Raw genomic sequence first — 23,849 nt, 5'->3', positions numbered from 1 at the left:
AGCACCACTGCAATAAGCGACGTACGTGACGCGCGCACGTATGTGTCCGCAAGTGCAGCATACATGCTCATTCTTCTGGGCCAAGCGCAAGTGTGTTATTGAAACACTTAAATTTCTAAAGTAAACTGCGTCTGAAAATTCGTGAAGTACGACCTACAAGCTGCAGACGCGATAGCTTGGGATTGTAATTGGAATATCCGAGAATAACGGCATCGTCACGTGAAGATATCGCCTGATGACGTCAACACGTCAAGCGTGACGTCACGCGATGACGTCTTCATCAAGTGATGATGTCACCTGATGACGTCATCTGATGCCTCTTGGAGAAGCAGCACGCTGCGCGCTTCCCGCTTCTTTGCCCTGTCTCCGGTATCAGCCCACATTTTTGTATGAGCACCGCACACGGGGACACAAGAAATCCCGACCAACTAGAGGCTAACAGCTTCCCTGTAAAGTCCCAAGTTGCTCTACCAGTAGTGGCAAACATGAAATGTGCGAGAATGCGCATAGGTACTTTTTTACCATGGTAACAGCGTCAACACCCCGGAGTAACCGGAGTCCGTGAACATAGAACAGGTAGGCAACCATGGAGTGCAAACTTCCGCTACGTAGGCGCTTCGTGCTCTTACCATTGGTAGCGATGGGTTACGTCAGTGGGTGAGAGGAATGGGGACAGAACACCATGCAAAATTTGAGCTGAGGGCATGCATATTTTTCTTTTAATCTGACATTTCTCGGATCAGTAACTTCGGACTGCGTACACCTTGCGCTGCCATTCTTGTTGCATATATATCTCCAACCGTCAATCAACCCGTGAACGAAAAACAATGACTTGAAAAATGTTCGAGGGCCTCTTTGAGGAGGCAAGGCACTCAGTACCGCAAAATTATTGTTCATTAATAGCAACCTGCAAAATATAGCAATTAAGGCTGCATTGCTGCGATAACAGAGAACAGGAAGAAGAAAAAAAATGTGGTGGCTTTTCAAACACGTAGTTGCGTAGCATTTCTCAGTCTCATTTTATTAAAATAACCTCTACTCCAACTTACACAAAGTCTTTTTTGGCAGCGCCTAAAACGTAAACTCTGTCAAGATTAAATAGCGCGATACACAGGACAGAGAGCAAGACGATCGATACATGAGCAATCTCTGTCCTGTACGTGTTGCCCTATTCTTGACACTGGTGCGCCAATTGGCCTACGCTTCTACACTACTAACGAGCGTAAACACTATGCCCACAAGTGAACACGGATTTGTAAATATACCGGACTTGCGGTGACGACACACCGGCAAAACAAAGGGCCCTTTGTAAGAAATGGTGATGCTTCTTAGACCATATCGATGTCCTGTAGATATCTGCTTGGTGCCGCCAGAACGACTATGAACAAACTATATATATATATATATATATATATATATATATATATATTGAACCCTGTCATAACTATAACCGCCGCACCGTCCAATTTCTCTGTGCTCCTGCCCACTCCTCGCTTCCCGGCAACGAGGCCACCCACGACCAGGCTCGAGCTTTCTCTTCCCGAGCCCAGGGCCCACTACCGACCGGAGCTGAGCATATGCAGACAGAGAGGACGGGGCCGTCGATGCGTGACCGTATGATAACGTATCAGGAAATCACTCAATATTATCGGTTGGCTAGACTAGTCTATCCTCCGGCAGGTAAAACACTAACTAAACGACAGGACATTGTCTGGAGGCAACTCCAAATGAATCCCTTCCCCTTAATATGCTCATACGTAAACCCCTCCATAAGCTATGTAAACTCTGCCTAGCAGAACGAGCAGACCTCTATTACATTTCATGAGGTTGCCCTATCATGCCCCAAAATCGCAATCCCCAGGGCTTGCGAATCGCTACTCCTCAGCAGTGGGAGGCCACGCTGCTCAGCTCGGATCCAGAGGTGCAAGTCTGGGTCACGCAGCGGGCAGAGGCAGCATCCAAGAACTTCTAGTGGCCTCATAAGAAGTGGCCTTCCGCCAATTGACATTTCCGTTCCATCCTAATATGGTTCTGAATAAATGTTTTTCCTCCTCCTCCCCTGTCTTAGACCAACGGTTTCAGTTTGGCTTGCAGGTTCTTTCCAAGTGGACACGATGTCACCTGAGAAAAAATCCAAGCTGGACAAAGAGCTGCAGGCCCTGTACGAGTCCTGCTTTGCGGACGGCCTGACGCCAGCCGAGATCCGACATGTGGCAGGGCCTTTCGTCTCCAGCTCCACCGAGAAGAAACGCGCTCTGCCGCGTCGCAGACTGGTTAAGAAGGCCATCGCCTGCACTGCAGTCGTGCTCTTCCTCTTGCTCGTGAGGGAATCCATCGAGTGGAGGCTTTCCATGTACGGCCGGCTGTTTCTGATTGCCGTGAGTGTTAATTTTAGATGCGAAGCACCTTATGGCGGGGACTTTGTCCGTCCCTCCTGCGTCCCGCGGCGTCCCACACCCCTACAGCGCATGCGCGTCCCCTCACCCTCTCTCTCCTTTCCTACGCTCCCCCCTTTCTCTCCTCTAGGAATCCTCTACTGTACGGAGCGGCGCCCACGTCCCACACCCCCACAACGCATGCGCGTCCCCTCCCCCTCTCTCTCCTCTCCTACGCTCCCCCCTTTCTCTCCTCTAGGAATCTGGAGCGGCGCGCACGACAGGTGGTGCGACAGCTACATATTCCGCTGGGGGCGCCACGATAGTTCCGCGGTATGAAAATGACGGAGCGCGCGCGCCTCATCCTCTCTCCTGTGCAGCGCCGCGATGAGCGCTCGGGCCGCTGCCGCGAAACCATCTCCCGCTCAAGCTAACCATCTCCCCGCTGCTTCGCATCCACACATGGTTCCCTTTAGCGGGAGATGGAGTAATTTTTAACTAAGTCTAACTATACCCTCTAGAAAATATCAAAACGCTCACTATTACTGCGAGCAGAGGTGTTGTAAGCCAGAAAATACGCAACAATGAAAGGAGGGTGGCGGCGCGAACGTTGAAATTTGCACTGTGATCTCCCGTGACGTCTCGGTTTTCAAAAGCGTCCCCTGCTGTGTGGTTACTTTCTATCAAGAAATAAATTGGGGGCAGAAACTCTCCACTGGGAAATTGCCATATAGTGCGTAGCATTATTTGGAATCATTACTTTTGAAGATATACCCTTGAAACCAAGACTGCCGTAGTGTAAGAGATAAGCATCTCCAAAGAATACCACGTACACTATTACGATCTCCCGAATAAGCTAACTCCTGCACCGTAAGCGCTCTCGGTTGTTGTAGCGCTTTATGTATCACATAAATTGCCCGATCACGCGATCGTTTGCGTACCAACTCCTCCTTCGTAAGGGGTCTCTGTTGTAGCGCGCTGGGGGGAGGAGGTGACCACAGCTAAGCTGTGCATTCGCGGCCGCTTGGCTGGTCCGAACGGCGCTAGTTCCGGGGGATGGGGCGCGTCGGCGTCCACGGGCGACGGCGTTACTAGCGCGTTGCGGGAGATGGGACGCATCGGATCCCCACTGACCGTCTACCACAGCGATCAGAAGGCCGTGCTTGTAAAGGGCAAAAAAAAAAAAAAACCGACGTGACACCTGCGAAAACCCAAGCAATAAAAGCGTTTTCTACCGTATCTTGATGTTCATGTCTCACTAATAAAATGGATCCAGTTCCACGAAGTGAAATCTGTTGAAACAGCGAAGATGTGGTCGTACCTTCGGTCTAAAACGAAGACTACCACAGCGAAAAAGGAAATATACGCGACAATCGAAGAAACAGAACCACAGCTCCGCTGTTTCGACAGATTTCGCTTCGTGAAGCTGGCCGCATTTTTTTTTTCTCGCATAATTTGCCCGCCGACGCGCTCGCCTGCGTTCCAACGCGTCCTCTTCAGAAGCTTCTCTGCTGTTGCACACGCAATTCTCTCGCTGCTTGCGTTTTCCGCGCTACCTTGCCCGCGCAAGCTCTCGCCTGCGTTCTAACTAGGCTGCGTTTCGTATACGTTTCCTCGTCGCGTTCTGACGTCTTCGTTTCTCGTCACTGAGCAGTTTCTTAGGGCGCTGGCATAGTCACAGACATTTATATTCAAGGTAATACAAGCAATGAACTCACCCAGAAATTATTTTTTTGGCCTATGATGCGACGAAGATCCCCCGATGTCAAGCGCACCGGTCGCGTGTCGAGAAAATTCTAACCGTACAATAAAGAACAATTCTAACAGTTGGGGTTTTGGGCTCGGTCGAGGCACCCTACTTTGGGCGGATGTGTGTCGTCACCTGGCTGCTTTCTGACAAAATATCACGTCGGAGGTTTTTGCGCCTACAAGTAGTTGGCGGTAAGCGTACAGGAGTTTGCGTATTCGCAGAATTTCACCTATTCAAGCCTAGACAGCGCTATGGATTTTTGGGGGGACACGAAACGGAAAAGACGAACGGAACGGAGCAGAAAATGACCCCGGGCACCTAACCAAAGAATGCTATGCATTAAAAATGTTTGCATTGCATTCTTAATGAACAAGCTGTATACTCATGTATCATAGGAAGTCTTGAGAACATTCGCCGTGGTAAATCGATTTATATGGACGTTTTTACAGCGAAGCTGTATATATCGCTCTACCTCCTAAAATTGGGTCTGTCACCTCTGTGGTCAAACACTCGGGAGGCGCGCGCCGCTGCGCCGCTGGGTTTCTTGCAGCACCAGCAGATGGCGCTCGCCTCCGCGCATTCGCCGCAAGCGTTCGCCGCAAGCGTTTCCCGGTAAATATTACGGTTGCATATGTTGCAGTTGCCGGGAAGCCGCAACTATAGCATACGAAGCAGGGAGGGACGTAACTACACTTTCGCATGTAAATGAAGAACCCGCCTAGCAACTGATTTGTGTTGTGACAGTGCTATGGGAAGGCCACGTATAGTGAGGACTCCTAAAGAGCAGCGTACATACGAGGCGCGGCGAAAATGTGGTTAAGTGTATCTCTTCTCTCTGGTCCACTCTTTGCATGTGCACGAAGTAGCGATGCAAGCTAACGTCGCAGGCCGTTGATACGCCTTAGGCTACTAATTATGTAAAGTGCACGTGAATGTCGCCATGTGAATACTTTCAAGCTACGTCGCAATGGGTAGTCCTTCTAGTTGTCGTTTACAGATTCGCTGTGCAACCATTTTCACAGCGTGGATTGGAAAGAAGAAGAACAACAATAACTTTATTGAAAGTCCGGCGAGTTATTCGGGGATTTGGGCGAATATCCCTGCCTAGGCGGCGGCCACGAGCCCTTGAGCTCTGGCGGCTTCCTCGGCCCGCTGGACGGCCCAGAGTTGGTCTTCGAGGGCGGAGCTGAGCAGCGTAGTCTCCATGCGTGGATTGGAGACCAATTTTTATAGATCTTTTGAGATCCATGATGAAACTGACGCACGGGTCAATGTCATGCTGCACTTTCGGTGCGAAGTTTAAGAAATGGAAGTATTGGCCTTCATATTCTCCGCTATAGATCTTTTACAGACCTTTTTTATATTTGGTCATGTGACAGCACCCGCCATTGAGCGCCTACTGATAGGCGTTTGCTCATTTGTTTACAACGGCCACAGTGATGTTCGCGAGTCCCTTTCTCCTGTGCTGACCGCTACTGAGAAAGCTCTCTCTTATATATATGTCGCTGATGAAAGGAGACGATGTGCACTGGGCGCGTTCCGCAATCCGTCTGCCTAGACCCTCCCCTAAGGTATGCACGCTGTCCTCTACAGTTCATTCACGGCTGTCTCGAGAAGGAGTCACGGTCCCACGGTCAAGGCACGGTACAGGAACGGTAAAGCACCACCGTAGTCGCCGGGCCATGACGCTCCGCAGAGTCGCAGTCCGTGGCGCGAACTCGACGTCACAAATCGGGGCCCCGCCACTGAGTGAGTAAACGATCGTTATCGCCGCTGCCCGTGTGCCCCGCAGTGGTTCGCGCCCGCCGTACGGATGTACGAGGCGCTGGCGGAGACGTTACGGTCAACATTGCTCCGGGAGTTCGAGGGCGCGCGTCCAGGAACACCACGCCACAGCCAGCTATGACTTGTGTCCACCACGGCATTCCATCCGCAGCTCGGTTTCGTTTAGAGGAGCCAACAACATCGATGTCTGCAGGGGTTTCCCCAGGAATTGAAATTAGAGGGGGGGCACTGAGAATAGAGGAGCTAGGAGCGGCAGTCATCTTTATTTTTTATTTGTGTCCTTGACTCCAGCACTCGTGACAAAGATTGCGAACAGTTACTTCACTTTGCACAAGGACAAAAGTCTGATTTCTGAACAGACAAAATTAACGAAGAACGACTACATAAAACGTGTCGAGAAACTACGCGGCATTTTAGACTACTTGTAGCAAAACCTACAAAAACTAGCTGCTCAATCCCACTCGCAATAGGCAGAACTAAAAAATGCTGTAAAACACGCTCGCTTGTGCACTAGGCATCACATATCAACTTTTAATTAAGCACACACACCAGGAAGTCGAATGTTTGCTGAACACTGTAGGCAAACGCGGAAGGCGTATATGGGAGCTTCGATACCGGCCACGACGATATGCATGACATTGACATATCAAGATATGAATTTGCGGTTGCTACCCACGAATGGTTGAATATGTACAAGCACAGGCACTTTGCACATCCCGACCATTCGCTGGATAACTAAACTATAAAAAAATTATGAACCAAGAAGTGAGCATCAATGTCTTTCATACCAATAAAACTAAACCGCCACAAATATATGTAGGCATTCTCAACCACATTGCGACAGTTACATCCGTCTGGATTTCTTGCTGTAACACCCCACTACTTTCGCGATAAAATCCTGAAAAACGCGCTGGGCATTGTCTGTGGCATCACGGACGTTTGGCCGTTCCGGGCCTTCAATGGTGAGGCTCAGCAGCTGATTGACGTGGTTAGGGAGAAGGCGGCTTCTTTCTGACGACAAAACCCGGTTCAGGGACGAAAAGTAGCGCTCGACAGGGGCTGTGGTGATCGGTAGCAACAAAAGATGACTCGCAACATCTAGCAACTTGGGAAACATAGCGACGAAGTGTGGAACAACCAGAAGGGAAGATAAAAATGCTGTGGATGTCAAATCCTCCTTCAGGCGTCGGAAGATGTTCCACTCCGCATCTAAATTCCTCGCGTGTTCTTCATCGTACGGCAGGCCAATTGCTGGGAGGACTTCCCTCCAGTTTACTGCGTCTAGCTTTTGCGATAGGCACACGTAGAAAGATCGCAGGATTGAGGTTGGGTTGCTGCCGAAGGTTGTCCAGAATTAGGACTTTGTACTTGTTTAACTCACGCGTGAGGTTGCTGTTGTTCTCATCTGTTAATACCTCCACAATAGCGCCATTTTCAAGGAGCTTCTCTGCTGGCTTTCTTGCTTCTTTGAGCACTGCTTCCACAGAAATCGCCGCAATAGCATTCGTGGTTGTTTCACTCCCAGGGCAAAGATCTACCGCTGTCGTTGTAGTTGCCTGGATGGCATTGTTTAGAGACGCCAATGGCCCCAAGAAACAATTGGCAAGTGTAATAATAGCGATCGTTATTTTTTTGAACGTAGCTGTAACAATAGTCTACCAGCTTGTCAGCGCCATCTTGGTAAATGCTTTCCAAAGCAAGTATCAGCGGCTCAAGTACTTTCAGTATCACAGCCAGCGATCGCTCATGAGAGAGCCACCGAGTTTTGCCTGGCTGCTTGAGTTTCAGCGTCAACTCGACAGCATCTTCGATGTTTTCAAGAACACTCAAGCATTTAGGACTCTTACTGAAGAAAGAGTAGAGTGACGACACGAGATTAAGAGACCTTTTGATTTCCTTCGACGACTCTGCAGCACGCACTAGGGCAAGCTGGAGTAAATGACCTCTGCAGTGAGTGTAACAGAGACAAGGCCAGCATTCCTGCTTAAGTAAAGCCTGCACCCCTCCGTGCCTTCCAGAGAAGTTCGCAGCCCCATCAAATGAAAAGAAGCCATCTTGGTTGCGTTGAGTCCAGACTTGCTCAACTCGAGCAGGATATGCGTGGTCACAGAAGAAGCCGATGGGTCAGAGAAAACTTCGACGTCGAGGAACGCGTCCGTCGGTTGGCCATTGACATCAAGATAGCGTATGCAGTGACTCAGGATTTGGCGTCCATCAATGGCGGTGCACTCGTCAGCCATGTAGGAAAGCTCCGTGAACATGGGAACAGAGGTTTCGACCTTTTCAAGAGTTAATTTCTTCACCGTCGCCCCACATGCTTTCAACCAGTCAATTGAATTCCTTGCAGAAGGGTAATGCGCATTTGCAGGTCTTCCCCTGAAACACTGCTCGATTTCAGGATTCATAAGGGAAAACTTACTCAGCAAGGATCTCCATTCGTAGTGTGGGCTACTTCCCGATTAAAAAGAAACGACTTTGCGTGGAAGCTTGGGTGTGTTGGTGATTCATTGGAAAAAAGAAACTAGGATGCTACAGCCATGTTCTTTCTCATAACCTTAGTTTGATCGATGGCGCTTTTTGCAGCCTCATTTATGACCTCTGAAATTGTCTGCGAGTGGCTCAAAATGATTACAGCATGTTTGTGGTGTCCTGAGGCGTCGTAATTCGCGGCCTTTTCACCAAGCTTGGATGCATTGGACTTGCTGACTGGGTTGATGATCCATGCACCACCCATTTTTCCGTCAAAAAGAAGCGTCCCTTTATTATATGCCCTTTTGCAAATTTTGCACTAGTAGCCATCACTGGTAACCTCAATGAAGGATAATCTAGAGACCAATGAAGGACAATCTCGAGGCTGAGCGCACTCTTCGGTGGTCGGTTCCGGCCTTCTAGCGGGAAACTACACTCAGGTGCAATAGCGGAAGCGTCCCACGGTTTTACATTTTGATCTTGCTTCGACGTTTTCAAAGGAAGGAAGAAGCTCCGGATAGGTTGTTGCCGCTTCATTACCGGCGTAACCTATACAAAAAAAAAAAAGAATAGCCTAGCTTACACTGGAGGCGCAATGCTAAAGACACCGGAGCTGATGGGCGCCTAGCTAGTCCTGGCTTTTGGGCTAGGCTAAGCACTACCAAGTCATCCCCAGCATTTTCCCGAATTTATTGATTATTGATCGATTATTGATTAGCTATTGATTGGTCATCGATTGGCTACCGCAAAGTATTGGCCACGTATTTGGGCTAGGCAAAGCACTACCAAGCCCTCTCCAGCATTTCCCGGAATTTATTGATTATTGATTGATTATCGATTAGCTATTTATTGGCTATCGATGACTGACTAAGCTTAAGTAGTCCCAACCATGCTTAGCTATGCTTAGCCAGGTTAAGCCCCGCTAGTTCACAGGGGTATGTGCCATTGCGCTTGGACCCTTTCTGCACAAGCGCCAGGACCGGCCCACATTTTCGGTACACGACCTACAGACTTACTGCCGGCTTAAACAGCTCCGCTGTTTAAAAAAATTGTAAGCCTGATCATTGAATTCTCATGTGTGTTCGGTACATCTACTGTATGATCTTCCGTAACGAGTCTGCTTCGTGGGATAGCCCATTTCATACGCTCTTGTTTTCATATGACCCTTTTCGCGGAGCAGTTTGCTCTAGAGGAACGAGATGGCGCTTTCCGCGGCGCGCCATACGTTGCCTCAGCGGATGCGCACGAATACGAAACCATTACTGCCTCTACCCTCCTACTGTGCGATCAGCTGCCGAAAATGCAACTGGGTGTGCGCTAATGCACTGTGCCCAATTCATACTGCAAAATGTGTAACGATAAAGGGAAGACGTGTGCGGTAGTTCGCTGCAAAAAGAGTGATTCACATATTATTGAATGGAATCAACCTGTGTCGCAGCTGCTGCATAAGGACTGCCTATGTTGGCGCCCTTCGCGATGCACGGCTTTCCTCAAGGATAAAGAAATATAATTCATCCACCTGCGCTGTATAGCTAACCTCCAAAGAAAGGACTTCAATTCCGGAACGTCGGCACTTAGGAGTGAGTACCGCTCGTTACAAAATGTAGTGGTGCCACTTACTGACATTGTAAGTTTCCCGCACGTTATCTACACACATCCACTCTTACTCGCACGAAAACTTATTACGCCCACCCTATCGCCAACGTGTGAGTGAATAGGCGCACACTTGAATCAATGTGCCGGAGCATGAATGACGGCGACTACACCGACAAGATACGAATGCTGGAAGCTGAATGTTTCGTGACGGTCCACAGAGTAAGCGAGGGACTAGCGATAATACGTCTTTGCTACGGGCTACCACAAAGTACAGAACATTTAAATTCCAAGCTTTGTGCGCAGCAAGAACAAATTCATCGCAGCAGAGCATACCCGCGAGTGATTATGCTGAAAATAAACAATCAGATAGTGGCCGCACCGAGGAACTTTACTGAGTCAGAAATATGACAAGCCACTGGTTCAAAATGTTTGCCAAATAAAGAACGCAGAGCACACTGATCCCGATTTAATTTATAAGCGGAAAGTTTGGACAGCTTGGAATACATTTCTAGCCCCGCTTTTAGTACAAGCAGCGTATACGCTGCTCACGCCGTTTGGACAAGGCGTAATGAGCTCTGAAAGCACTTACATGTCCTCTAAAGCTGTGGCCAAAGCTTCGTGTCGTGCACGCAGTCACCGTCTACGATATGCGTCGAAACGGAGGTTTGCTGCGCCGGCGTCACGCGCTTGCATTGTAAACGCGGAGGCAACGGAGGCGGCTGAGGCAAGCAATGGACGCGTCACCACGTGATCAAACATGGCAGCGCCCACGGGAGCGCCGCGAAAAGGGTCAATAAATTATTTTAACAGCGGAGCTATTCTTTGTCGAGCGTGCGCCGTCGATGACGGCGCCGTCACGCAGGAGCATAGCCAGAGAAGTCTAGTGACCCGCTCGCCGGGAGAAGAGGAGTCGACCAATCGGAGCGCGCGCCGGGGAGGTGGAGGACCAGGACCCCCCGGTGGCGTGACCCTCCCGTGTCGCGCCGGGATTGGCTCCCTTGGGTGGCGTGATTGGCGCCTTGCCAGCTGCCTGGCGCCTCGATGTTGCGGGGGGCCCCGATGTCCTGGGCCCTGGCTGCTGAAGTCTGATGAATTTCCCGGTGCATTCGCGGGAGCCGGTGAGGTGCGGGCCCTCGCAGACTATGCACATTGGATTGCATTCGTGGGGGGCCATCCCCTCAGTACCAGCCCCCACGTTTTGGCCACAGAGGCCACATCTTTCGTTGACCGGGTTGGGACAGTTGTACGCCCGGTGCCCCAGTGTGCCGCAACGGTAGCACGCTGGCACTGTCTTCTTGTACTCCCTGACGGGAGTTAGTTCTGCGTTGTAGTGGACGTAACGTGCAACGTTTCGTCCCTCGAAAGTCAGCACAGCCACATTGAAGTTTCCCAGCTTGCGCACGTGTACTAGTTCACCACCGCGCCACTGCACACTATGTTTCAGGGACTCATTGGTTTCGAGGTTATGCACAGAAATCACTCCGCGACATACGTCACCGGTGAGCTTGAGGTGTGCGTGAAGCGGGAGCGGTCCTTTGCTGGTGTTAAGTTGAAAATCCGTTAGCAGCTTCTGAACTACCTCGGGATTCTGCGTGCCACACACGATGATGTTTTGTTCCCAATTGGGAGAAATTGTGATGGCGTTCATGTGTTGCCTACCGATGAGTTGGGAAATGGCAGCGCCGAGATCACCTTGCTGAAAGGTTGTCTTGAGGGCGACCGTAGTGCGCGGCTTGAGCACGATCACGTAGTCGTCGGGATTCATCCTGACCGTTGGCTTTGGCGTCCACTTGGAGACTGGTGAAGAAGTCTTCTGTGGAGCTTTAGAAGACGACGACGGAACGCGAGCGTCTCCCTTGGCTGAATTGTTGAGAGGAGTCTTGGACGTGGCTGCTCCACGTGCGTTCTGCCGGCGGCGACGCCGGCTCTCGACGACTTGAAAAATGACGGCTTGCTCCGCCGAAATGTTGGGTGGGCCATCCTCTGGTTGGTTTGCAGGGACAGACGACCACGACAGAGTCGTGGGGTCGTGGCCGCGTTGTTCAAGCAGCGCCATGTTGAGAGGTTGGCCGGCGGGCGTCTCCGCAGCCAGCGGCGGGGGAGCTGGAGCCGTTAGGTCCAGCTCGGCCGCTAAGTGGTGATGCGAAAAGTTGCTCTAAATTGCCGAGAATTGGGCGTACCTGGGTAATATCGGTCTCCCCAGGATCCTGCTGACTTCCCGGATGCAGCCGTGCAAGTTTCGTAGGGGTTATGCATAGATTTCCGCGGTTCCAGCCGAAAATCGACGGAGCCGATGCGCCTCGCGTCCGATCACTCCGCGTTCCCCGCGCGTCTCCCCGGCTTTCGCCTTAATTGCAGGTGTTTGCGCCGCGCGCTCTTCGCACGATGGACGCCGCTCGCCGCAAGCGGCGTCCATCGGCCACGAAGCGCGAGCGGCGTCCAGAACACGTTCCACGAAGTGAAAACTGTCGAAACAGTGGAGATGTGGTCGTTCCTTCAGTCTAAAACGAACACTACCACAGCGAAAAAAAAATCAGGCAAGTTTGCACTCGGTCGCGCAAAGCTTAGGCACAGCGAAGCTTACTGGCCGCTGTATACTGCTAGGGATGAACTTGGTTGCTGCTAGGTCTTAACTTGGTTTAACTTTTAATTTTTAACTACGCATGTAGGAAGGTATTCTCGGGCGATCATTTTCGGAGGTACCTTCCCGTTCGCGACATTTCGCGTGACTAGCACTGGACGCGTGGGCGCCTACTAGCGACAGCGCTCCTGGCATGCCACAAACGCAGGCAGGCTAACTAAGTTTGGTACAATGCCAAGAACGCTGTCGCTTGCCGACGCCCAACGCGTTGGCGACATTTCGCGTGACTATAGCGCTGGACGTGTCGGCGCCTACGAGCGACAGCGTTCCTGGCATGACACAAACACAGGCAGGCTAACCAAGGTTGGCACAGTGCCAAGAACGCTGCTGCTTAACGAAGCCGAACGCGTTGGAGGCTAGCCGCTCGATATCAATCGGCCAGCTTCGCTGTGTCTTGAGCTTTGCGCGGCCTAGTGCAAGCTTTCGCCTTTTAGGGGCGAAGCTCCTTAGGGCCGAGCCTTGTCCCTCGTTGTCCGTAGCTCCCTGGTTTGCATGGAGACCGCTAGGGGCGCTGCGGTGCACAAGGTCTATATATATATTTACATATTTATATAGTATATGTACGCCAAGCTCCGGCTTCCAGAGAACGCTTCCGGCGTTTTGCCCGAATGATCCCCCGGTGCATCGCCCACTCATAATCATTCACTTCGTGGATATGGTTTTTTTTTTTTCCTCCTGGCTCAGCGCGCTGCGGAGATAAGAGAGGCAGGGGTCGGGAAGGCAGGGAGCTGGCGAGGAGGAGACCGCGTGCGTCTCCTCCTCCTCCGGGTTGTCATGGCTACCACGGCTACGCACCACAAATTACGGCTGGCTTAAACAGCTTCGCTGTTAAAAGAAACATACGCGACGTTGCCTCGTTGGTGCTGCTACATATTTGCGGTTCTCTCATTGTGGTTTTTTTTTTTCGCATGAGGTTCTCTGTTTTGGCGTGCCTTTTTTCGCGTGCAAGCGGCGCCGCCCCTTTTTTCGCGCCAGTAATGAGAGCAAGCGACCAGCCCGTTTACGAGCCAGCTGTCGCTGACACTCGCGGTAGTCAGCCTCTTCACCTTCTCTTAACCTATCGCCTCTCCTCCGCGCGCCCAGCGCGGCCTCTCATTGGTCGCCTGCTCCCCCAGCACGCATCTCCTCCTCTGCTGGTCACGTGACCTGCGTAACACCGGCGGCGGACGTCGAAGGGTAGACTAAGAACAGCTCCGCTGCTAAAATATGCAAAACCCTACAGAGAAGCAAATCCAAGCAAGTCTCTCTGAGTCTGAATATCCAAGTGGAAGCGACGACGAAAACTTGGAGGGAACTGATTGCGACGAAGAGTACACTCTGTCACAAAGACTCTCGCGCAGTGACTGCGAAAGCTTTACAGTGAGCAATAAATGCAGGTAACATCGACTCAGACGAACAAGCAAAAAAAAAAAAAAAATAAGGCACTGGGTAAAAAAGGACATCAACATCAGCTGCAGTGAATAACAGATCATTCTGAGGCCAGCAGATGGCTTGGAGAAAGTGAGAAGCCCTTTGAATATGTTTCGGAAGCTTGTTGATCATGACCTGATTGAGTTCCTCACTTTTGAGTCAAAGAGATTTAGGGTACAAGAAAATCGCAGTCGCGTCCTGCCAGTGTCAGTATTCGCTAGAATGCATGCCTCAATCGAACAATGAGTGTACTGATCTTTCACCCGTCATGCATGGTTCCTTCAGCGGCATATTCACCAGAGGCGTCAGTCTCAGGTAACGCCGTAGTATCAAAAAGAGCTCACCACGTAGAGCTGTCTGTGAGGCATGACAAAGTTGGCCACTGGCCGGTGAAAGTGGCTCAAAGAAACGCACCCATGTGCAAGTTGAGCTCATCCAAAAGGCGCACCCGATTCTTTTGCATAAAATGCTCGGTCTATTTGTGCATAGATACTAAAAAGATCAACTGCTTTGAAGTTTTCCACACTTCCTAAGAGCCCCCAGAAATCAAGACCTGTTTTCCTGTTTTCACCTTCTCATTCCTGAGTGCCACATATGTGACAGTAACAAAACTTCTATAAAATTTATATGTATTCTATTGTGTTTTTTTTTCTCGTTGATACCGTGAAGAAAAACAGCCTAAAAATATCAGTTTTGGTTACGTGCACTGTGCGATGTGCGTGGGAAACAAAGGGTTAATGTGAGCAATACTTGGCAGAATAACTTGTCGAACATGGCCTAAAAATGGCGTCGATAATAAACGAATAGTGCGTTCTTCCTGTCAGGATAAGCATAGTATAGTTTTCACGACAATATTATTGGTATGCCTGATAACACCCCTTGCCAAGCGTTCAGTCGTGAGGAGGCCACTGACCATTTTGCAGGCTAGTGTACCCAATTTGCCACATCCGCTGAGCCATACTTTTTTACTGGAGCACGTTTAGATGAACTACCGAGAGAAATGTAATATAAAGCGCCGAGATGACTGCTCGACAGCCCATTAAGTGTTGAACGCACTGATTTTTAATCTGCCGCCTGCGTGAGTGCTTGAGACTGTAAAGTGCCTTTAATTAAGGGCTTCCTTTATACCAGTGGCGTGGCACACTGGGCACGTGTCGCTCCCCCCCCCCCCTCCCCCCCCCCCCCCAAAAAAAAAAAAAAAGAAGAAGAAGAAGAAGGCATTCTGGGTTATAGTGTGCGGCGTTCCAAGCTTCTGGCCCCGGTTAAGTGGGGGAAACCCCCCCCCCCCCCCCCTCCCCCCGTCGCTCTAGAAAGAATTTTTGGCTACGCCACTGCTTTATTATGGCAACAAACCGAAGGCTGTCCTAGTTCAGAAGTAGGGCAAGTTGGTAGGGGCTCAGCGCGATAAATGCACAAGGGCCAGTGCTGCCACTTTAGCAATTTTATGGCTAGATTTAGCGACTTTGTCTTGTTAGCGACAAAATTTTCAACTTAATGACCAGCGACCTTTTTTTACCGACTTGACAGAACAGTTAGTGACATTTTAGCGACTTCGAAGTTAAGAAAGTTGCTTCAAAAATAGCCTTCTAAGCTCTTTATTATTCAAAAGCTACATGTGACCGGCCGAACTTGGTTGTACGACGCTTAGACTTTGTGACCATGCTTGATGAAGCAATGGTTGCCTTCACAGTGTGCTCACAAAAATGAATGTTTTTTAAAAATATTCTTTGCGAAACGGACTTGAATGGGTCCTACTTCTCTGAGCTCAGCACTTTCACTAAATAGCTAGTGGACATTTACAAGTTCTATTGTAAGCAGGTGAATGATATGATAAATCGACTGTAGAAAGGCGTATGCATGGAAGCGGCAGAGCTCGTTCACGCGAGCCTGAACACATTGCTTCCTTATCGCATGTGTTTTGAACAAATCAGTACAGCGAACAGCCTTCGGGGATACCAATGGGCAGAAGCGTATTAGTTGTCCTGCATAGTGGTCACGTAATTTTTACCACCGTGCTTATTTATTTATTATTTATTTAACAATACTGTCAATCCACTTGCGAGGGTCCTTACAGAGAAGGTTATGAAGAAATATAGAAACATGTGGATAATCACAAACACAGAATACATCGGAATCAAGCGGCGCGCTCGCACAGATAGTCATCCAGAGTTTGTTTGAATTGAGACAGATCAGTATGTTCCACAACACACATCGGTAACTTGTTCCACATTTCAATTACGTTGGGGAAAAAGGGGTACCTGAACGTATCAGTCTAAGGGGTGTAAGCTTGGATAGATCGATTATGGTTAGTTCTGTAGCTCCGTTTGCCACGTGCCAGTATGTATGTTTTTTTTTCCTAATATTTATTTGGCCTTGGAGTATTTGGAATAATAATTTCAATCGATTTTTTTTTGTCTACGCGTTTCTAGCAGGTCCAGTTTAGAAGAACGGAGCATTTCTGTGACTGAATCAGTCCTTCGACATCGGGAGCATATAAAGCGCACCGCGTCCCTCTGAATTTTCTCTAATTGTTTCTTCAAATAACTTTGGTGAGGGCTCCATACCTCTGACACGTACCTAAGAAGTGACCTTACAAAATTTTTGTAAGCGGTTAGTCTTACATCGCGTGTAGCACCCTCCAATATTTTTCGAAGGAAAAATAACCTCCCGTATACCTTTTAACAAAGATTATCCGTATGTATAGCCACGATAATTTTTCTGTTATCGTTATTCCCAGGATTTTAAACTGACTAGTATTTATCAAACACTTGTCACCAATAGTATATGGAAACAAACGACAGCCCTCTTTTTTGTGGTTATATGTGTATATGTTGATTAGAATAATTTATTTCCATACTCCATTTTTGCACCATCCGCTTAACGCCTTTAAACAGTCATTAATTTTAAGTTGTTCTGCCGTGTTTCGTACTGTAGAATAAAATAAACAGTCATCCGCGAACAGTTTAAAATGTACGTCTGGTTCGATCACAGCAGAAATGTCATTAATATACACCAAAAATAAAAGCGATCCCAGGACAGATCCCTGCGGGACACCTGAGAGCACGGCCAGTGAGCCGGAGACATGACCATCCATTCTGACCACCTGGTTGCGATTCGTCAAGTATGCTTTAATCAATTTTATTATAGTGGCATTAAGGCCGGTTGTTTCCAGTTTGTAAATAAGCCTTTCGTGTGGCACCTTGTCGAAAGCCTTGGCAAAATCTATGGCGATTACGTCAATCTGCTCCCTGGCATCAATCCCCGTTGCGAAATCATGAATTCTCTCTACGAGGTGTGTGGTAGTGGAAAGGCCTGTTGTGAATCCATGCTGGTATGAGTAAAGTAAAGAATTATTTTCTAAATGGCGAATGATACGCTTAGCTATTATGTATTCCAAAAGTTTACAAGAAATAGATGTAAGAAATATAGGCCGATAAGTATTCATTATTGTTTGATTGCCGTCATTAAATACCGGAATAACTACTGTACTGCGCCCATCTTGGGGTACAGAATGAGTTTGCAATAATTTTTTAAATTTAAGTGTCAAGTAACGCGACGCCCATTCAGCATATCTTTGAAGAAACTGGGTCCGTATGTCATCTGGTCCGTACGCTTTTTTTTTTTGCATATAAATTCAATAGCTGCTGAAATACGTCCTCCTGTGTAATTATCATGTCATCCATTTGGCTAGGCACTGTGCTTTCCGAACTAACATCGACGTCGTCATCGGTCGCGGTGAATACGGACTGAAAGAAGTGATTAAAGGGTTCTACAATATCTTCTTTGTTTATCAGAACCTGATCTTCTCTCCTGATTTCCTGTACCTCTTCCTTCCAATCACTGAAGTATCGCCACAACTTTTGCGGTGATGTTCTGAGGAAGCGGCTAAGCGTGTCATCGAAGAATTTTGTTTTAGAATCCTGCAGGGCTTGCTTCAACTCAGCTCGAAGTCGCGAAATCTGAGTAGATTTATTTTTACTTTTACGTAGCCTTCTTATTTTTATTTTCATATGAATTATGTTCCTGGTTATCCAGGAGCTTCGGTGCTTTGTCTTCTTTACGCATTTAGCTGTACTCGCAGTGTTGTACAATTCCCTTAAAGTTCAGCCACAACTCTTCTACTGTTTTAGGATGGAAATCAATTTCAAAGTCACCAAACGCAGAGTCCAGGTAGTCAAGGATGGAAACATCATCGTACAGTGCGTACAGTGCGTACAATGCGTACAGTGATGTAGGGCCTGAAACAAACAATTGTTCCAACTGTGATTCTAACAATAATCATCTTGAGGTCAGAGATACTATTCTCAACGTTTACAGTATAAGCACCTATTTTATGTGACAAACACCAGATCCAACAATGACCGCGATGTGGCCGTTACTCGTGTTTCTTCTTGTACAATTTGGTTTAGATTACATATGAATATAAGTTTCAATAACTTCTCTACTCTAGATGAATCGGAGCCAACAGCACATGGGTTTTGCCAATCTATGTGATGAGGATTAAAATTGGAGTCATTACTAATCTCGCGTTTGCTTCGACATTTGCACGTAGGAAAGTGTTAAGGTCTTCCAGGAACTCAGGCGAGGCAGAGGGTGCGCGATACACTGCTCCAACGATGTAGGCGATACCATGAAATGTAATCTTGCACCAAACCGTTTCATCAACATCGCAATAAATCAATACAGCAGATACAGAATTTTTTACTATGATACAAACGCCCCCACTACGTGCGTCCCTGTCTTTCCTAGACATTCTATAGCCGGGAGGAACAATACAGTCGTCAGATATGTTGTTATGCAACCACGTTTCTGTTTTTACCACATGTGGGCTTTGTGAAAGGAGCAGGCATTCTAACTGTGTAGTCTTATTTACAATACTTCGCGCGTTCAAACTTAAAAGGCGTAGTTATATCTGTGATGATCAGCCCGAGGTGTTGCCTGTGGTATCTGGATCAACAGTGCCACTTGACCGACCTGACCTGTGCTGTTCTCTGTTATCAGCCTTATGCCCTAAGCTTTTAGACAGCAGGCAGCCTTCATTGCGGTTGTGATCCCAAAAATATGTATCGTTGTTTACGCGAAGTTTATCATGAACGAGCACGACCTTTGCTTTCTTGGCCCTGTCTGCGGCTGCGCTTTCCCATAGTTTTCTGCGCATGTCTAATGTTTCTTTGGCATAGTCAGAGCAAACACGCCAAACGGTATCCTTTAGCGTTGCACCTTTTTTCAGTACGCTTTCCTTTCTCTGGTGTCGTAAAACTTAAGAATAACTCGTCTACATTTTGTTGGTTGGGGTTTACCAGGGCGTTGAATTTGCTCAACTGTATGAGCCTGTACATCAATAGTTTTTTGAAATATATTCTCCGGAACAAGTTCTTTTAGATTTGACTCTGTTTCTACACCAGAGTCAGTCGCGGTTTCAGTGACGCCAAAGACTAACAAATTATTACACCGGCTTCTGTTCTCGTAATCAACTAGCTTTGCAGCCTGTTGTTGAACTATACTTTCTCAATTCCGAATCCTGCTGTTCATTGTATCGACTGCATCAAAGAGCCTCTGTATCCTGTCTGTCTTTGCGCTCACTGTGACAATTTCACTTTTAATGTCATCCATCCTACGAGCAAATGCAGCCTGATTCCTAATAATTTCTTCTACAATTTCGTTTACCTTTGGTCCGGGATTCTCCTCAACATCTCCTGCCATAAGCAACAAGAGAAGCATTGACCAGCAGTCATACAAAATATCACAATACTTGCGACCAACATGCGACCTTCTGAGTCATGCAGAATTTATTCTTTCAGGGGCGCAGAGAACTATACATCTTTCAGGAAAATCAGACTGCTTGTGTTCTCTTGAATCGTGCTACATTTCGATCATCACAATCTGAGGGTAAACGCCGAACTTGAGATGCCATCGTCTGTTCTTATGTAAGTACAATAGTAAAATAAAAGCCCGCCACACATTGCTGATAAATTAACTGTTTATTCCTCACTAACGCAGACCTTATCCAAATCTGAGACGCTTCAGTAAATTATTTACGCCATGATCACGTATATCATAGTGTTCCAAAACGCCTATGTTACCTAAAATTTACTCAGAAGCTTTAGTGACAATTTTAGCGACCTTGCAGCAAAATTCAGAGGAAATTTAGCGACTTTTCCGTCTCACTTAAGTGATACGCATAAAAAATTGACAACATTGGCAAGAACAAAAGGGAGAACTACAGGACACAAGCAAGCGCTGTGTCATGCCGTTTAGCCTTTAATTCTTGTGCAGTTATCGCGCTGAAAAGTTAACGATGAGCTGTTCTAGTATTTGCCTTCCTTCATTGTGTTGAGCCTGCACTTCCAAATCATATGTGTTTCCCTAGGTTGCTGTGGTCTTATATATACAAAAAGTGCTTCATCGCAGCTGCTTCCTTATTGGGACTGGACGCCATACCACTACGCCACCTGCCTGGTCGCTAATCCTCTCTACAAGGCCAGGACGGTCACAACGACAGACTGTCAGGTACATACTCCAGGTATTTTCGGCATTGTGCATGATGAAAACATACATCAAATGACAAGCAATGACTTTGATTTTTTCAAGTGAAACGCAAAACACTCTTTCCGCGACGTGGCTAGCAAACGTTCTTAAATGTATCCCCGATGATGATGGCAGGTTAATGTACGCATGACTAGCGAAGCTTCCATAGAGGCATATATTCAATACGTTGAATATATGACGCTTTATAGACACTGGCACCATCTCTGTGATGGTGTGACACTTTCGGTGAAAAAGGAAAAAAAATGACATCACATTTCAAACAAAAACTAACAACAAGCCCGCGTTCACGAGCGTTTCAATATTTTAAAAAACCGACGACCTTTATAAATTCATTTACTACCTAGGCCCTAAGGTCATGAATTTGTTTACGTGGTTTTTAATAAAGACGTCCCATCACTTACTCACTCACAAAAAAAAAAGGAAAAACGTCACATTGATGCAAACTTTATTCTAAATATTATAAATACATTTGCTAGTATTGTGGTATTTCGCAACTACTTCTACAAAGCTGTATTTGGTACTGCAACCTCAATACCCTTCTGGTGGTATTTGCTTCTCAACATCCTTAAGTTAGAGGTAACTGGTTGTAGTTGCGGAAATGCATGACACATGACGTCAAATTGCATTTTATGAACCATTATTGAGATGGCAAGTTAGCAAATCAATTAACACCCTGGCTAATTATCACCGTCACATTGTTTGTAACAAAACTGGCGCCCAAAAAGTAGTCACGGTGCCGTTTTATTATACTTAGCTAGTCTGAGAGTGTGACTGTTTGGTTTGCGCTGTGATCGAAAATGAATCATTACCAACCAGCTCAATTTAACGTACTTTTAACTCAAGATTGACGTACACCTGTCTTTCAGAAACGTTTTACAACTGCAACGCTGCTTTGCCGTCCAATGCATCCGTGTTTAATAGTCGGCGGTGCGGCGTCTTCACAAGAAAGAGGGGCATGCTGTCTAACGCAAATTTTGAAAAGCAGCTCTGTTTGGGTGTAAGAAAATTATTTTCAGTAATTTGGCCCTTTCATCCGTTTAACAAGATATACCGCTCCATTGCCGCAGAAATTTGCTTTGCTTGTGCAATGTCCTGCATTTTAAAAGCATATTCAAGCAAACAAAATAATATTCTCAATATTTGCTACTTTGCTTAAACACCTGAGGAATTTCAGTATTTTATACTGAGCAAATTTCTTGCCTATTATTTCGTATCTTAAAAGCTTTCATTGAGTGCCTTGTCTGTCTTGGTGCGAGTGATCAACTCATACATAACTGCTTCGTGTGTAAAGGAATTCTGCGAGCGATCAGGATATAGTAGACGCTTCTATAGTTAAAACTATGTATAGGTGTCAATGTAGTAAATGAAAATTAACTCTAAGAATTTTCCTAATGACTATCCGGCATAAAACGAGCAATGAACCGTTTCAAATGAAGGATCAACCCCTGCATTCAGTGATATGTTGGTTAGAGCGCAGCTTTCTTTGCCTCTTTTTTTTTTTTTTTAGCTTTGTGGGTGGTGCTGCCTTGCCGAGTACAGACAATAAGTTGGGTGACTCGGTATGTGCCATATGTGGTGCCCTAATCTTGGGCCTCTGGCTATGCCCACATTCTTGGGACATCCATCAAAACGATTATGTGCCGTTGTGACAAAAGGGGTGCCTTGAATGTATTTAGGGATTTTTTGTGTGCTCATCCAAAAAAAAAAAAAAAAAAACGGCAGCCGGGAAAGAGGCTTATGTTTGAGTTTTCGCGTAACAGAATTATGTTTTCTCGTACATTCGAACTATAATTCGATGCTATCGTGTCTGCAGCTTGTGTGTAAGTCGTACTTTACGCATTTTCTGACGAATTTTACTACGTCAGAATTTAATTTAGTTCAACAAGTCCCTTGTGCTTGGCGAACGGCCGAGAAGAATGAGGATGCACGCTGCACTTCCGCGTACGTGCGTGCGCGCGTGACGTACGTCGCTTGTGGTGGTGGTGGCGCTTCTGTAACGTCGTCTAACGTCGGTTGTGCTTGTCCGACGTCGGCAACAGCTTCGCCGTACATCCACTTAAACAGGGTGGAATGGAGGCGGATTTTTTTTTTTTTACTCGATTACAGAGGCCAATGGAATAGATCTTGAATAGATCTTTCTTGATTTAATTATGCTAAAAAGTTTGATTAACGTTTATGGTGATACCTAACACGTGTCCCCACGTAGTTTGTTGGTATTTTGTGTGTATTTTCTTTTCAATACTTCATATTATGTTATTCATACATTTTGTGAGACGTTGACCTTCATTTGAAGCTGTAAAAAGAAAAAACTTCTCTGTATGCTCATTTCCTGCATGCATATTTGCTGCTGTACGGGTGGCAAGAGCTCAGTCAAGCTGCGACAAAGCAGCTTTTTCTCTTGCCACCTATTTTCGTTGTATCGTGTACACGAAAGACGGAAATAAACAGATTGATTGACTGATTTAATATCAGGATATTCGCAAGAAAAGTAATGGCAACTGTGGTTACTCTCAGAGCCTTACACTTACATCACGGTGTGCAATATATTTGTCCTGTAACTGTATTATATTTAAATTTCAAACTTTTTTCTGCACTGCTCTCCATACCACGAAGTCGAAGCATTGCTGTAAGAAAATAAATGACACACTGGTCCTTCCGGTGCGCTACCCTTGTTCCGCGATTCGCTCAATGGGCCTTCTAGCTCGAGATAACGTTTGTTCGCTTTCCTTTGCACCGTATTTCGTGGCGCCATCCATACTCGTAACAAGTGAGGTCCCCGGCCTACTCAGCGATGGAGCAGCATCACCTCAGCAGCCGCTCTCTCATCACTAGCAAACGAACAAAATAAATTGCACTCGGCCGCGCAACGCTTGAAACAGAGAAGATGGGCGATCGTAGCCCAGTATTTTCCGGAAGTGCGCGCGAACTTTTCATCTTATTACTCATGATGATCATAATTTCTTTTCGCGCGTCTCGGACTTACGGCCGTCACTGCGCGTTGCACAGCGCAGCTTGCAACACCGACACCGCGTTCCCGGAGAGCACGAGCGTACGAACGCGCCAGCTGTGGACGAAGACGACGACGCTCGAACGCAATCATATGGTTCGCATAAATGGCTGGAATTTTCCCGCTTGAGTCCAGGTTTAAGCAACTTACTGTCGTGACTTTTCTAAAGCTTTATGATACATCCCTATCCCGTTTCCAATCCGTTTTCATCAATTATCCCGATTTATTTTTCCGAACACATTGGCGGCGTTATCGACAACCTCAAGT

The 23,849-nt window shown here is 47.3% G+C and overlaps 1 protein-coding gene across 1 annotated transcript in view; it reads left to right on the top strand.

Annotated features, from left to right (window-relative positions):
- The first annotated feature begins 2,099 nt into the window (after positions 1-2,099).
- The window catches only part of LOC119445251 (uncharacterized), a 50,514-nt gene continuing 28,764 nt past the window's right edge, over positions 2,100-23,849 (top strand). The window contains exons 1-2 of the mRNA XM_049664454.1: positions 2,100-2,378; positions 20,438-20,536. Of these exons, the coding sequence (XP_049520411.1) occupies positions 2,115-2,378; positions 20,438-20,536 (363 nt within the window). The 5' untranslated portion in view covers positions 2,100-2,114. The remainder of the gene's footprint in view (positions 2,379-20,437; positions 20,537-23,849) is intronic.

The sequence above is a fragment of the Dermacentor silvarum genome, chromosome 3, assembly GCF_013339745.2.
Source record: "Dermacentor silvarum isolate Dsil-2018 chromosome 3, BIME_Dsil_1.4, whole genome shotgun sequence".
NCBI lineage: Eukaryota > Metazoa > Arthropoda > Arachnida > Ixodida > Ixodidae > Dermacentor > Dermacentor silvarum.
Note: the sequence above shows the minus strand (reverse complement) of the source record. Positions and strands in the feature narration are given on the sequence as shown.